The sequence below is a fragment of the Pristis pectinata genome, chromosome 19, assembly GCF_009764475.1.
Source record: "Pristis pectinata isolate sPriPec2 chromosome 19, sPriPec2.1.pri, whole genome shotgun sequence".
Lineage (NCBI taxonomy): Eukaryota > Metazoa > Chordata > Chondrichthyes > Rhinopristiformes > Pristidae > Pristis > Pristis pectinata.
This window is the reverse complement of record NC_067423.1, coordinates 43,351,613-43,364,068: the sequence shown is the minus strand read 5'-3', so window position 1 is coordinate 43,364,068 and position 12,456 is coordinate 43,351,613. Positions and strand designations below refer to the sequence as shown.

The 12,456-nt window shown below is 52.5% G+C and overlaps 1 protein-coding gene across 1 annotated transcript in view; it reads right to left on the bottom strand.

Annotated features, from left to right (window-relative positions):
- LOC127580592 (dynein axonemal heavy chain 3-like) overlaps positions 1–12,456 on the bottom strand; it is a 230,133-nt gene that overhangs the window by 147,992 nt on the left and 69,685 nt on the right. The window contains 4 exon segments of the mRNA XM_052034178.1: positions 2,591–2,755; positions 5,008–5,151; positions 6,127–6,264; positions 7,976–8,146. Coding sequence (XP_051890138.1) covers positions 2,591–2,755; positions 5,008–5,151; positions 6,127–6,264; positions 7,976–8,146 — 618 coding nt within the window.

The window sequence follows — 12,456 nt, the reverse complement described above, 5'->3', positions numbered from 1 at the left end:
TACTTGGTGTGCGTGCAGCTTCAGCGTGGGGCGTGTGTGTGTGTGTGTGTGTGTGTGTGTGTGTGTGTGTGTGTGTGTGTGTGTGTGTGTGTGTGTGTGTGTGTGTGTGGAGGGCGTGGGTTGCGTGTGAGGAGTGGTAAGCATGGGGTGTGCGTATGCAGGGAGATGGTGTGTTAGCGGTGAGATGTCTGTGCTGTGCGTGCGAGATGGTGCCGGGTACATGCCCGTCTCGGACAGTTTTCTGCCGTTCTCGGCAGTGGCAGAGGTGGTACAGAGTGCCTACTTGTGGGCACAGCTGCCCGTGAGATACCATCCCTCCCCTGTCCCCGGTCTTGCTTCACTTGCACCGGTGGTGATCCCGGAGCCCAGAATTCACACAACACACCCTGCAGACTATATCCCCAACACCTCCTTTGCCCTTACGGTTACAGTCACCACTAAAGCAAGGAAGACAATGTTACTAACACGGTTCGTAACCTTGCAGATGACACCAAAATTGGTGGTGTATTGGACGGCGAAGAAGGTTGTCTCAGTTTACGGGGGGATCTAGACCAACCTGGGAAGTGGGCCAGGCACTGGCAAGTGGAATCTAACCCAAGCAAGTGCGAGGTGTTGCACTTTGGTAAGTTAAACCCGGGCAGGCCTTACACAGTGAGCGGTCGGGCCCTGGAGAGTGGTGTAGAACAGGGGGACCCAGGAGTACAGGTACACGGTTCCCTGAAAGCGGCGACACAGGGTGGTGAAGAAGGCGTTTGGCACGCTGGCCTTCATCGGTCAGGGCACTGAGTGCAGGAGCTGGGACGTCATGTTACAGCTGCACAAGACGTTGGTGAGGCTGCATTTAGAATATTGTGTGCAGTTCTGGTCGCCCAGCTATGTCACTAAGCCGAAAAGATTCATAAGGATATTACCGGGACTGGAGGGCTTAAGTTATAAGGAGAGACTGGATAGGCTGGGACTGTTTTCTCTGGAGCGAAAGAGGTTGCGGGGTGACCATATAGAGGTTTATAAAACCATATAGAGGTTAGGAAGGCGTATGGAGTGTTGGCCTTCATTCGTCAGGGGATCGAGTTCAAGAGCCGCGAGGTGATGTTGCAGCTCTATAGAACTCTGGTCAGCCCACACTTGGAGTATTGTGTTCAGTTCTGGTCACCTCATTATAGGATGTGGAAGCTTTAGAGGGTGCAGAGGAGATTTACCAGGATGCTGCCTGGATTGGAGAGCATGTCTTATGAGGATAGGTTGAGTGAGCTGGGGCTTTTCTCTTTGGAGAGGAGGAGGATGAGAGGTGACTTGACAGAGGTGTACAAGATGATAAGAGGCATAGATCGAGTGGACAGTCAGAGACTTTTTCCCAAGGCGACAATGGCTAACACGAGGGGACATAATTTTAAGGTGATTGGAGGAAGGTATAAGGGGGATGTCAGGGGTAAGTATTTTACACAGAGAGCGGTGGGTGCGTGGAACGCACTGCCGGCAGAGGTTGTGGGGGCAGATACATTAGGGACATTTAAGAGACTCTTAGATAGACACATGAATGATAGAGAAATGGAGGGCGATGTGGGAGGGAAGGGTTAGATAGATCTTAGAGCAGGATAAAATGTCGGCACAACATTGTGGGCCGAAGGGCCTGTACTGTGCTGTAGTGTCCTGTGTTCTATGTTATAAAAGAGGCATATATAAGATGGATGGTCATAGTCTGTTTCCCAGGGGAGGGGAGTCCTGAACTAGAGGGCACAGGTTTAAGGTGAGAGAGGAGAGATTTAAAGGGGACCTGAGGGGCAGGTTTTTCACACAGAGGGTGGTGGGTGTGCGGAACGAGCTGCCAGAGGAAGTGGCAGAGGCGGGTACAACTACAATGTTTAAAAGGCATTTGGACGGGTTCATGGATAGGAACGGGTTGGAGGGATATGGGCCAAACGTGAGGAAAAGGGATTAGCACTTGATTGAGTGGGGCTGAAGGGCCTGCTTCTCTGCTGTATAACCCTAAGACTCTAATGCTTTGACAGTAGGATTTTGCAAAACCAAGAATAAACTAATTTTCACTGTAACTTTTTTTAAAACTTACACAGCCTTGTAAATTCCTGGAATTTTAGCCTTTTAGTCGGTAGTAAACATATCGGAGCAAAGCCCAAACCATTCTCTCCTGGAGGCACGGACTCCACCCAAATGGTTAGAATGGGTTCATTTCCAAACCAGTCGGTGTTTCAAGATGGAGTGGAAGACTCGAGGGGTTCAGGTGTGTTGAAGAGAAATATCCAGCTCCCCCCAGGGTCACAGAGAAGGATGTGGACCTTGTCCTGCATAATGTCGGTGAAGGCCTTGGCCTCCTTGTGGCCTCAATAAGGACGGCCCGAGTCTGGGATGTCACCGGTTCTGCTTCCAACCGCGACGCCTCACCGAGGCAAACCTGGCAGCAAACTCACTCTCGGCTTAACTGGGATTGAAAGCCTTGGCCCAAAGCTGCCATCTAGTCCAAGACCTCCCCCATTCCCAGCAAGCCCAAACATGTCAGCACGTGGCACTCCCCAGCCTTGGCAACATCAAGCCCATGACAAGACATTACACAGGACAACATCAACCTCATCACCTGAATGATTTTTTCAATGAACCAGGGAGTTGGCTGCAGATTCAGTCTGTGAGTGATTTCTCTGATGGCGATCTCCAGGCAACCGTGATGAGCAGCTGGCAAGACAACACCCGGGAAGAGATCCGAAATTATACTGACAAAAAGTGGGATATCGTGGGGCAGGAACTGGAATTGAAAACAAATGTACAGTTAGCATGGCTGGCGGCGATCAATAAAACCGAAATCAGAAATCAGAATTGCAAGATGTGTGGCCGAGGACAACTGGAAGACTGTCCACAGCCCACTAGTTACCCAGCACTTGCAGTAACTCAACAGGTGCGTTCTGAGCCACACAGCTTTGCACGGAATGAAGGGAGACTCGTTCTGGGGGGCGTCTCCTCCGATGAGACTTTAACTGTTCTCTCAGGTGGAGGGTGGGGACAGAAGGGTGGACGTCCCAGTGTCCCGACCAATAGACCGGTGAAGGGAGGTTGCTCTGTGCACCTTGTAGCCGTGTCCGTGGGTGAGTAACCTGACTTCACCAGCCCTTCTGGGGCACAGTGCAAGGTGTTATAAGATGCAAAATTTCAGAAGTGCGACTGGACAGCTGTTGACCAACTAACAGGCAGGATGTGGGCGGTGGTTGCACATTGGGCTGAATCATGCTCCAATAAAGCCTGCTTACCCACACCCACCAGCGGTGGGGGGTGGGTGGGTGGGGGGAGCAGTTCACCTCAGCACGTCTGATGGGTGCAGCAGTCTGAGTGATGAGCCCACGCCTGACCTCTGGGGTGCCCCCGACGTCTGTGGGACGTGGGCTGGCATGCAGAAGGATCCGGCCCTCTGGGGCATCTGCCTGACAGCCTGTGCAGTATTGATAAGGCCAGCGGTACCATCGACACAACCGTGTGTGTGTGTGTGTGTGTATGTGTGTGTGTGTGAGAGAGAGAGAGAGTGTGTGAGTGAGTTAGTGAGTGTGTGTGTGAGTGACTGTGTGTGTCTCTGTGTGAGTGTGTGCATATGTGTGTGTGAGTGAGTGTGTGTGGGTGAGTCTGTGTGTCTGTGTGTGTGTGCGTGTGTGTGTGTATGTGAGTGTGTGTGTGACTGTGTGTGTGTGAGTGAGTGTGTGTGTGAGTGTGTGTGTATGTGAGTGTGTGTGTGAGTGAGTGTGTGTGAATGTATGTGTGTGTGAGTGTGTCTGTGTGTGTGAGTGTGTGTGTGAGTGAGTGTGTGTCTGTGTGTGTGAGTGTGTGTGTGTCTGTGTGTGTATGAGTGTGTGTGAGTGTGTCTGTGTGTGAGTGAGTGTGTGTGTGAGTGTGTGTGTGTGAGTGTGTCTGTGAGTGAGTGAGTGTGTCTGTGTGTGTGTGAGTGTGTCTGTGTGTGTGTGAGTGAGTGTGTGTGTGTGTGTGAGTGAGTGCGTGTGTCTGTGTGTGTGTCTGTGTGTGTGAGTGTGTGTGTGAGTGTGTGTGTGAGTGTGTGTGTCTGTGTGTGTGAGTGTGTGTGTCTGTGTGTGTGTGAGTGAGTGTGTGTGAGTGAGTGTGTGTGTGTGAGTGTGTGTGTGAGTGTGTGTGTGAGTGTGTCTGTGTGTGTGTCTGTGTGTGTGAGTGAGTGTGTCTGTGTGTGTGAGTGTGTGTGAGTGTGTGTGTCTGTGTGTGTGTGAGTGTGTGTGTGAGTGTGTCTGTGTGTGTGTGAGTGTGTGAGTGAGTGTGTGTCTGTGTGTGTGTGAGTGTGTCTGTGTGTGTCTGTGTGAGTGTCTGTGTGTGAGTGAGTGTGAGTATGTGTGAGTGTGTGTGTGAGTGTGTGTGTGAGTGTGTCTGTGTGTGTGTGAGTGTGTGAGTGAGTGTGTGTCTGTGTGTGTGTGAGTGTGTCTGTGTGTGTCTGTGTGTGTCTGTGTGAGTGTCTGTGTGTGAGTGAGTGTGAGTGAGTATGTGTGAGTGTGTATGTGAGTGTGTGAGTGAGTGTGTGTGTGAGTGTGTGTGTCTGTGTTATGTGAGTGTGTGTGTGAGTGAGTGTGTGTGAATGTATGTGTGTGTGAGTGTGTCTGTGTGTGTGTGTGTGTGAGTGAGAGTGTGTGTCTGTGTGTGTATGAGTGAGTGTGTGTGTGTCTGTGTGTGTGAGTGAGTGTGTGTGTGTGAGTGTGTCTGTGTGTGTGTGCCTGTGTGTGTGTGTGTGTCTGTGTGTGTGTGTGTGTGTCTGTGTGTGTGTGTGTGTGTGTAAGTGTGTGTGTGAGTGTGTGTGTGTGAGTGAGTGTGTGTGTGAGTGAGTGTGTGTGTGAGTGTGTCTGTGTGTGAGTGTGTGTGAGTGTGAATGTGTCTGTGAGTGTGTGTGTGTGATTGAGTGTGTGTGTGTGTGTGTGTGTGTGTGTGTAATACAAGCAAACCCGTAGACCTGATGAATTGTCACTGCTGATGTGGAGAGGGAGCGAGCGGTCTGTGTACCTTTGGGAGGTTAACGTCAGTGATGGCTCGGAGCGTGACCACCTCTTCCTTCTCTTCAGGGTTTCGGACTTTCAGGCTCCCGGCTGCCGTTAGCACCAATTTGATCGCTCTCATCTCATAATCATAGTGATGCTGAGAGGAAAGCTAAACATTCAACATTCAGTCAGTGAGCTTGGCAGGAGAGAAGGCACCTCCCACTGCCCCAGGAGTGGTCCCGACTGCTGTGGCATTTGGATTCAGAATGGTTGCAGCTGTTAAGGAAGGCATCCAGCTGTAGGAGAACCCTGCCCTCACCACTGCCGTCCCAGTTGCCCACCAAAGCCCTGCTTCCCCAGGCTCCTCCCCTGGGTGTGGGGACTGGATCCACAGACGACGGTCTAAGAGTGAGGTTTCAACTGAAAATCAGTCCTCCATCCTGCTGCGTCTTGGGCACTTGGTACGTAAAGACTGACGTTACCACAGCCAGTGGGTAAGGAGGTTAGACAGATTCATCTGGCTATAGAAACACAGCCAAGCCCTGGTGCCTTCTCTGCCCCCTTGCAAATATCCCCCCCCCCAAATTTTTACTTATCCAATTCCCTTGAGAAGACCACAGCGGAACCTGCCTCCCTTGTATCCGCCGGCAGTGCGGTCCAGCTGCCAACCGCACAGCGTGTGAAACAGCTCCTCCTCATGTCCATTAGGACGTAGAACACTACAGCACAGTACAGGCCCTTCGGCCCACAATGTTGTGCCAACCTATATAAACATTACCCCCATTCAATCTATCCCCCACTCTAGTTCACCTCCCAGATCCCTCAGTTTTTTTTCGTCCGTGTGCCTACCTAAGAGTCTCTTAAATGACCATATCGTATAGGCCCCTACCCCCAGCCCTGGCAGTGCCGTAAGTAGGGAGCGGTCTCCCTGTGACGCCCGCTCCGGGGGCCACACCGGGCCCTGCCGGCCTGGGTCAGGGAGACGCCGGACTGGCCGGTAGAATGGTGCCCGGGCATCGGGTCCAGACCTTTGAGTGACTGGCTCAGGGGCAGAGAGAGCCTGTGACCACCCGGGGCATCCCCCGACCCAGACCGAGGGCTGGCACCAAACCACACGCCCGCCCCACTGACACGCTCAGCTCACCTGCTCCGAGCAGAGTCTGTAGGTGGTGACAATCTTGGCGGCCAGGACCTGGGCGCTGACGAAGCCCATGGAGTAGAGGGAGATCTCTGCGATCAGAGTGTAGTCGGGAACCATCATGGCCACCGTGCGGAACAGGACCTGGGGCGGCAGGGAAGGGACAGCTCGACAGCCTGGACGGGCAACTCACTGAGACCGGACCCCGAGACTGGACACCGAGACCAGACCCCTGACACCTGATCACCCACACCGGACCCATGACACTGGACCCCCGATACCAGACCCCCCACACCGGAAACCGGACACCTGACCCCCGACACCGGACCACCCACACTGGACCCCTGACACTGGACCACCCACACTGGACTCCTGACACCGGACCCCCCACACCAGACCACCCACACTGGACGCCTGACACCGGACCATCCAAACTGGACCACCCCCAATGGACCCCCACCACAGGACCACCCACACCGGACCCCCGACACAGGACCACCCACACCAGACCCCCGACACTGACCCCAGACCCACGACCCCCGACATTGACCCCAGACACAGTACCACCCACACCGGACCCCGAGAGTGACTCCCAATTTAAACCAAAGAGTCATACAGCACAGAAACAGGCCCTTCGGCCCAACAGGTCCATGCCGACCAAGATGTCTACCTAAGCCAGTCCCATTTGCCCATGTTTGGCCCATATCCCTCTAAACATTTCCTGTCCCTGTATCTGTCCAAGTAACTTCTAAATATTGTTAATGTACCTGCCTCAACCACTTCCTCTGGCAGCTCGTTCCATATACTGACCAACAAAATTGCCCCTCAGGTCCCCTTTAAATCTTGCCCCTCTCACCTGTGTCCTCTAGTTTTAGACTCCCCTACCCTGGGGAATAGACTGTAACCGTCCACCTCATCTGTGCCCCTCATGATGTTATAAACCTCGAAAGTCACCCCTCAGCCTCCTTCACTCCAGGGAAAACAGCCCCGGCCTATCCAGCCTCACAACTCAATCCCTCCAATCCCAGCAACATCCCGGGGAATCTCTTCTGCACCTATTCCAGCTTAATCCCATCCTTCCTATAGCTGGGCGAGCAGAACTGCGCATAACACCCGAGGTGCAGTCTCACCGCCTTGTACAGCTGTAACATGACGTCCCAACTCTTGAGCTCACTGCCCCGTCTGATGAGGGCAACACCTTCACACTGACTGTGTCTCCATTTCCAGGGACTGTGTACCTGTACCCCTCTCTATTCTACAACACCCGCCCCCCCCAGGGCCCTGCCGTTCACCGTGTATATTGTTGTGCCTTGTCATTACCCGGCACAGCTTGCCTGGGCCTACTGCATCCTGTTCTCCTGTGCCTCTCCAAATCCTGCCCTGACTGTCATACCGTCTGTGTCCCGACTATTATCTGAACCAACACACGATCTGCTGGAGGAAGTCAGCGGGTCGAGCAGCTGAGGAAAGGAACCGTCGACGTTTGGGGTCGAAACCCTGGATCAGGCTCCCACAGACGCTGCCTGACCCGCTGAGTTCCTCCAGCAGGTCCCGTGTTGCTGTAGATCCCAGCATCTGCCGTCTCCTGTGTGTGTCTATTGTCTGAACCTTGTACTCCAAGGGCAGGTGAGGGCGAACTTTCACCAGTCACAGCCATTTAATATTTCCCGACTATTAGTTGCATTTTATATCTCAATTTTATCCGCATCCTGACTGTGTGGCAGGGTTTCGACCTGAGATGTCGACAATTTCCTTCCTCCCCCAGGTGCTGCCCGACCCACTGAGTCCTTCAAGGAGGGAATGTCTGCGCGGGTTGGCGGTTCCCTGCTGTGCTGATGGACAGCGCTGCACTTGCCTTGAGGTTGTCGGGGAGCTCGGCTCTGCCGGCGTAGCCGGGGTTCATAGTGATGAACACGGTGCACGAACAGTCCAGGGAGATCTCCGTCCCTTCGAAGATGAATGTCTTCACCTGCTCTGAGACTGCCCGCTGGATGGTCTGAATTTGCTGTGCAACGACAGACAGGACCTGCAATGCAGAAGGGACATCCTTCACTCAACTGCCAGGAGCCCAAACTAAACTCCTCGCCTTCAGGAGGCTGGGAGAAAACAGAGAGAAGAGCTGTTTCAGGCCGATCTTCCAGGATATCCCAATGGGCTGAGGGAACCTTGACTTCTCCCCCTTGGAATTGGAATTGGTTTATTATTGTCACTTGTACCGAGGTACAGTGAATAACTTGTCTTACGTACCGATTGTACAGGTCAATTCATTACACAGTGCAGTTACATTGGGTTAGAACAGAGTGCATTGAGGTAGTACAGGGTAAAACAATAACAGAATACAGAGTAAAGTGTCACAGCTACAGGGAAGTCCAGCGCAGGTAGGCAATAAGGTGCAAGGCCACAACAAGGTAGATCGTGAGGTCAGAGTCCATCTCATCGTATAAGGGAACCGTTCAATAGTCTTATCACAGTGGGGTAGAAGCTGTTCTTGAGCCTGGTGGTACGTGCCCTCAGCCTCCCATATCTTCTACCCGATGGGAGAGGAGAGAAGAGAGAATGTCCTGGGTGGGTGGGGTCTTTGATTATGCTGCTGCTTCACCAAGGCAGCGAGAGGTAAAGACAAGAGTCCAAGGAGGGGAGGCTGGTGTCCGTGATGCACTGGGCTGTGTCCACAACTCTGTGCAGTTTCTTGCTGTCCTGGGCAGAGCAGTTGCCGTACCAAGCCGTGATACATCCAGATAGGATGCTTTCTACGATGCATCGATAGAAGTCGGTGAGTGTCAAAGGGGATATACCTAATTTCTTCAGCCTCCTGAGGTAGTAGAGGCACTGGTGAGCTTTCTTGGCCGTGGCAGCTCCGTGGTTGAACCAGGACAGGCTGTTGGTGTTGTTCACTCTGAGCAACTTGAAGTTCTCAACCCTCTTGACCTCAGCACCGTTGATGTAGCCAGGTACATGTGCACCATCCCCCTTTCCTGAAGTCAATGACCAGCTCTTTTGTTTTGTTGACACTGAGGGGAAGGTTGTTGTTGTGACACCATTCCACGAAGCTCTCTATCTCCTTCCTGTACTCCGACTCATCCCCCTCAGTGGTGTCTGTCACCTCAGCTCCAAATAGAAAGCATCTCATGTTTCCTCAACATTTTACTTCAAACAAACAAACCCATTTTAATTTGATAATATTTTGATCATACATCGTACCCAGACACCACTCTGATTACCACACAACTAAATCCACACTTGAAACCACCACAGCTGTGAGAAAGGACGATACGTTGGAAGCGTCCTCCGATGTAGCAGCGTGAGCTGAACCAAAGGTAGGGCAGTCACATTAGGCGCAGGGAGAACGTGCAAACTCCGCGCAGACAGCACTGGAGGCCGGGATCGAACTTGGACCTCTGACACTGTAACTCAGCAACTTGAGCAGCAGCACCAGTGTTCACCATAAGTTACCCGGACTCTAACCTAGTCTTAGAGCCGGACTGTTTACGTGGCTGGTCCACTTGGGTTTCAGCGTTGACCCCCTGGGTGTTGTGGGTGGGGGCGTCAGCGGCGGTAATGCGACGTGTAGTTGGTTAGAGGTGGTTACTGCCTGATGCTCCTTCGGGTCAGTGGACAGGCGCAGATACCTGGCCTCATACCTACCTCGCACCCCCAGGGGCAGGCCTCGCTGAGGCCTTGTCCGGTGATGGGGCTGATCCAGGCCAATTCCGTTATTTACAAACAACCTCCCTCCTCGCTTTGTACTTTCCCTAAGCATCAAACCTCCAGGATCCCAGGTGCTGTAAGCACCCTCTCCTTGACCCAACTCTCCTCCACGTCCCGGGACTGTTCACCAGTGGCCGGACCACCCCCCTGCTTCCCACCGCCACACCACTGCCCCGGGAGCAACAGACACACGGGGGACAGGACTGAGAGGAAAAGCCCCTCTGCGGTGCGGCGTTCATTCCAAGCGTGATTTGGATCTTGTGGTGTTTCCCAGTCATCAGTGAACACCGGAGGGAAGGTGGGGGTGGGGGCAGGTGGGGAGCTGAGGTAGAGTCCATTGGTCGTGCCTGTTGTGTTTGGCACACACTGTAAGGGGTTGTGTAGGCTGCACCTCTGCTGCCTGCCAGTCAGCTGCTGGCAAGGTTGAACCCTCCAGGTGGCAAGGTGGCAAGGGCCGGTAGCTTGCAGCAGCGCTCCCCCTGTACACGGAAACTTCAGGACGGATAATTCCAGCAGGCCACTGGTCTGTTCCCCCTGGTGTGTGTGTGTGTGTGTGTGTGTTTGTGTCTGTGTGTGTGTGTGTGGGCGTGTGTGTGTGTGTGTGTGTGTGTGTGTGTGTGTGTGTGTGTGTGTGTGTGAGAGAGAGAGGGACTCCATGTGTGTGTGTGTGTGTGTGTGTGTGTCTCTGAGTGTGTGTGGATGTGTCTCTCTGTGTATGTGTGTATGTGCGTGTGTGTGTGTCTTTGTGTGTGTGGGTGTGTGTTTGTGTGTGTGTATCTGTGTGTGTATGTGTCTGTGTGTATGTGTGCATGTGTCTGTGTGTGTGTTTGTGCGTGTGTGTGTGTCTGTGTGTGGGCATGTGTGTGTTTGTGTGTGATTGCGTGTGTGTGTGTTTGTGTGTGTGTGCATTTTTGTGTGTGTGTGTGTGTGTGTGTGTGCATTTTTGTGTGTGTGTGTGTGTGTGTGTGTGTGTGCATTTTTGTGTGTGTGTGTGTGTGTGTGTGTGTGTTACAGATTAAGTTACTATTGGTGAATGTCCCTTTAACACATAGTACAGTAGTGTGTGTGTGTGCGCGCGCACGCGCGTGTGTCTGTGGTGTGATTATGACAACAACAAGAGATAAGGACGTGATGACATTTTTGGAGCAGTCAGCCAGTCAGAGAAGAGAGAGAGAGGGGTGGAGAGACACCTGCCTGCTGGTCTCTGTATCGATGGATGAAGAACAATAACTGTGTGTGTCACTACAATCCACGTATGGATGTTTGGAATAATCCAGTGGAGTTCACTTTGTCATTAACCTGTAGAAGGAAACAGGTATTTGTGTGGACGGCCACATCTCAAATGCCTTTCAGGGTGGCAGATACTTCGGAACAAAGCAGTGGAGATCATCAGTGATTGAGGTGTCGTACGAGTTTCATCGTGGAGCATTTGGATTTTGTAATTACTCTCTATTATCTCTCTACATTTCCTCTTCAGTCAACGGTGGCTCTACAGAAGCCTTTGTTCATGTTTCACCTTACAGCTTGCTGAACTGAACTTTGAGAACTATTCCTAGACTTGGAGTTTGGGAATTTGCCACACACACACACACACACTCCGAGTTCAGTTTTTGGGGTTAATGTTTAAGATCTAACATCTTTACTTCTAACATTTTTACTTTTATTTTTCTTATTATCATAATTAGATATTAATAAAATAGTTTTAACACTTATACATGACTCGGTGTGTTCCTTTTGTTGCTGGTTCGTAACAGCCTGTGTGTTTGAGTCGTGTGTGTGTGTGTTTTTCTGTGTGCGTCTGTGTGTGTGTGAGAGAGTGTGTGTGTACGTGTGCACCTATGTGTGTGTGTGCCTGTGTGCATGAGTGTGTGTGCCTGTGTGAGTGTGTGTGCCTGTGTGTGTGAGTGCCTCTGTGTGTGTGTGTGTAGTTGTGTGTGTGTGTGTATGTGCCTGTGTGTGTGTCTGTGTGAGTGTGTGTGCCTGTGTGTGAATGTGTGTGTGTGTGCGCGCGCCTGTGTGTGCGCCTGTGTGTGTGTGAGTGTATGCCTGTGTGCATGAGTGTGTGTGGGTGCCTGTGAGTGTGTGTGTGTGAGTGCGTGTGTGTGCGTGTGTATGCATGTATGTGTGCCTGTGTGTGTGTGTGTGTGTGTGTGTGAGTGAGTGTGTGTCTGTGTGCCTGTGTGTGTGTGCGTGTAGTGTTGTACCACAGAGCCGAGGGTCATCAGCTGATAGGCCTGGCCACGGTTTGGCTCCTGAGGCTGTGCGCCGGCTGCTGCGGGGGAAGAGCTGCTGACTGCTGCCAAGACTCTGGGCTTTGCTCTGTACGGTGGACCGTCTGTGGCCATTCTCCACTGTCAAACCTGGGTGTCCGTACTGGTCCAACGAGGAGTGCTGACGGGCTTGTCAGGAGATGGACTCAATGAGGTGCCAGTTGAGGGAAACCACAACACAGGGCTGAACAGTGAAGGCAGCTTACAACTGACGGGGCCATCAGATCTCACAACCAGTGGATCAGCTCAAAGCTCTCCGGTCTGAGCACTGCTCATCGTGAACGGCAGCGGACCATGGGAAGATGTCCCCATCCTCCGTGCTGCCTTGGCCCGGGACATGAGTGCTGGAGGTAAGACC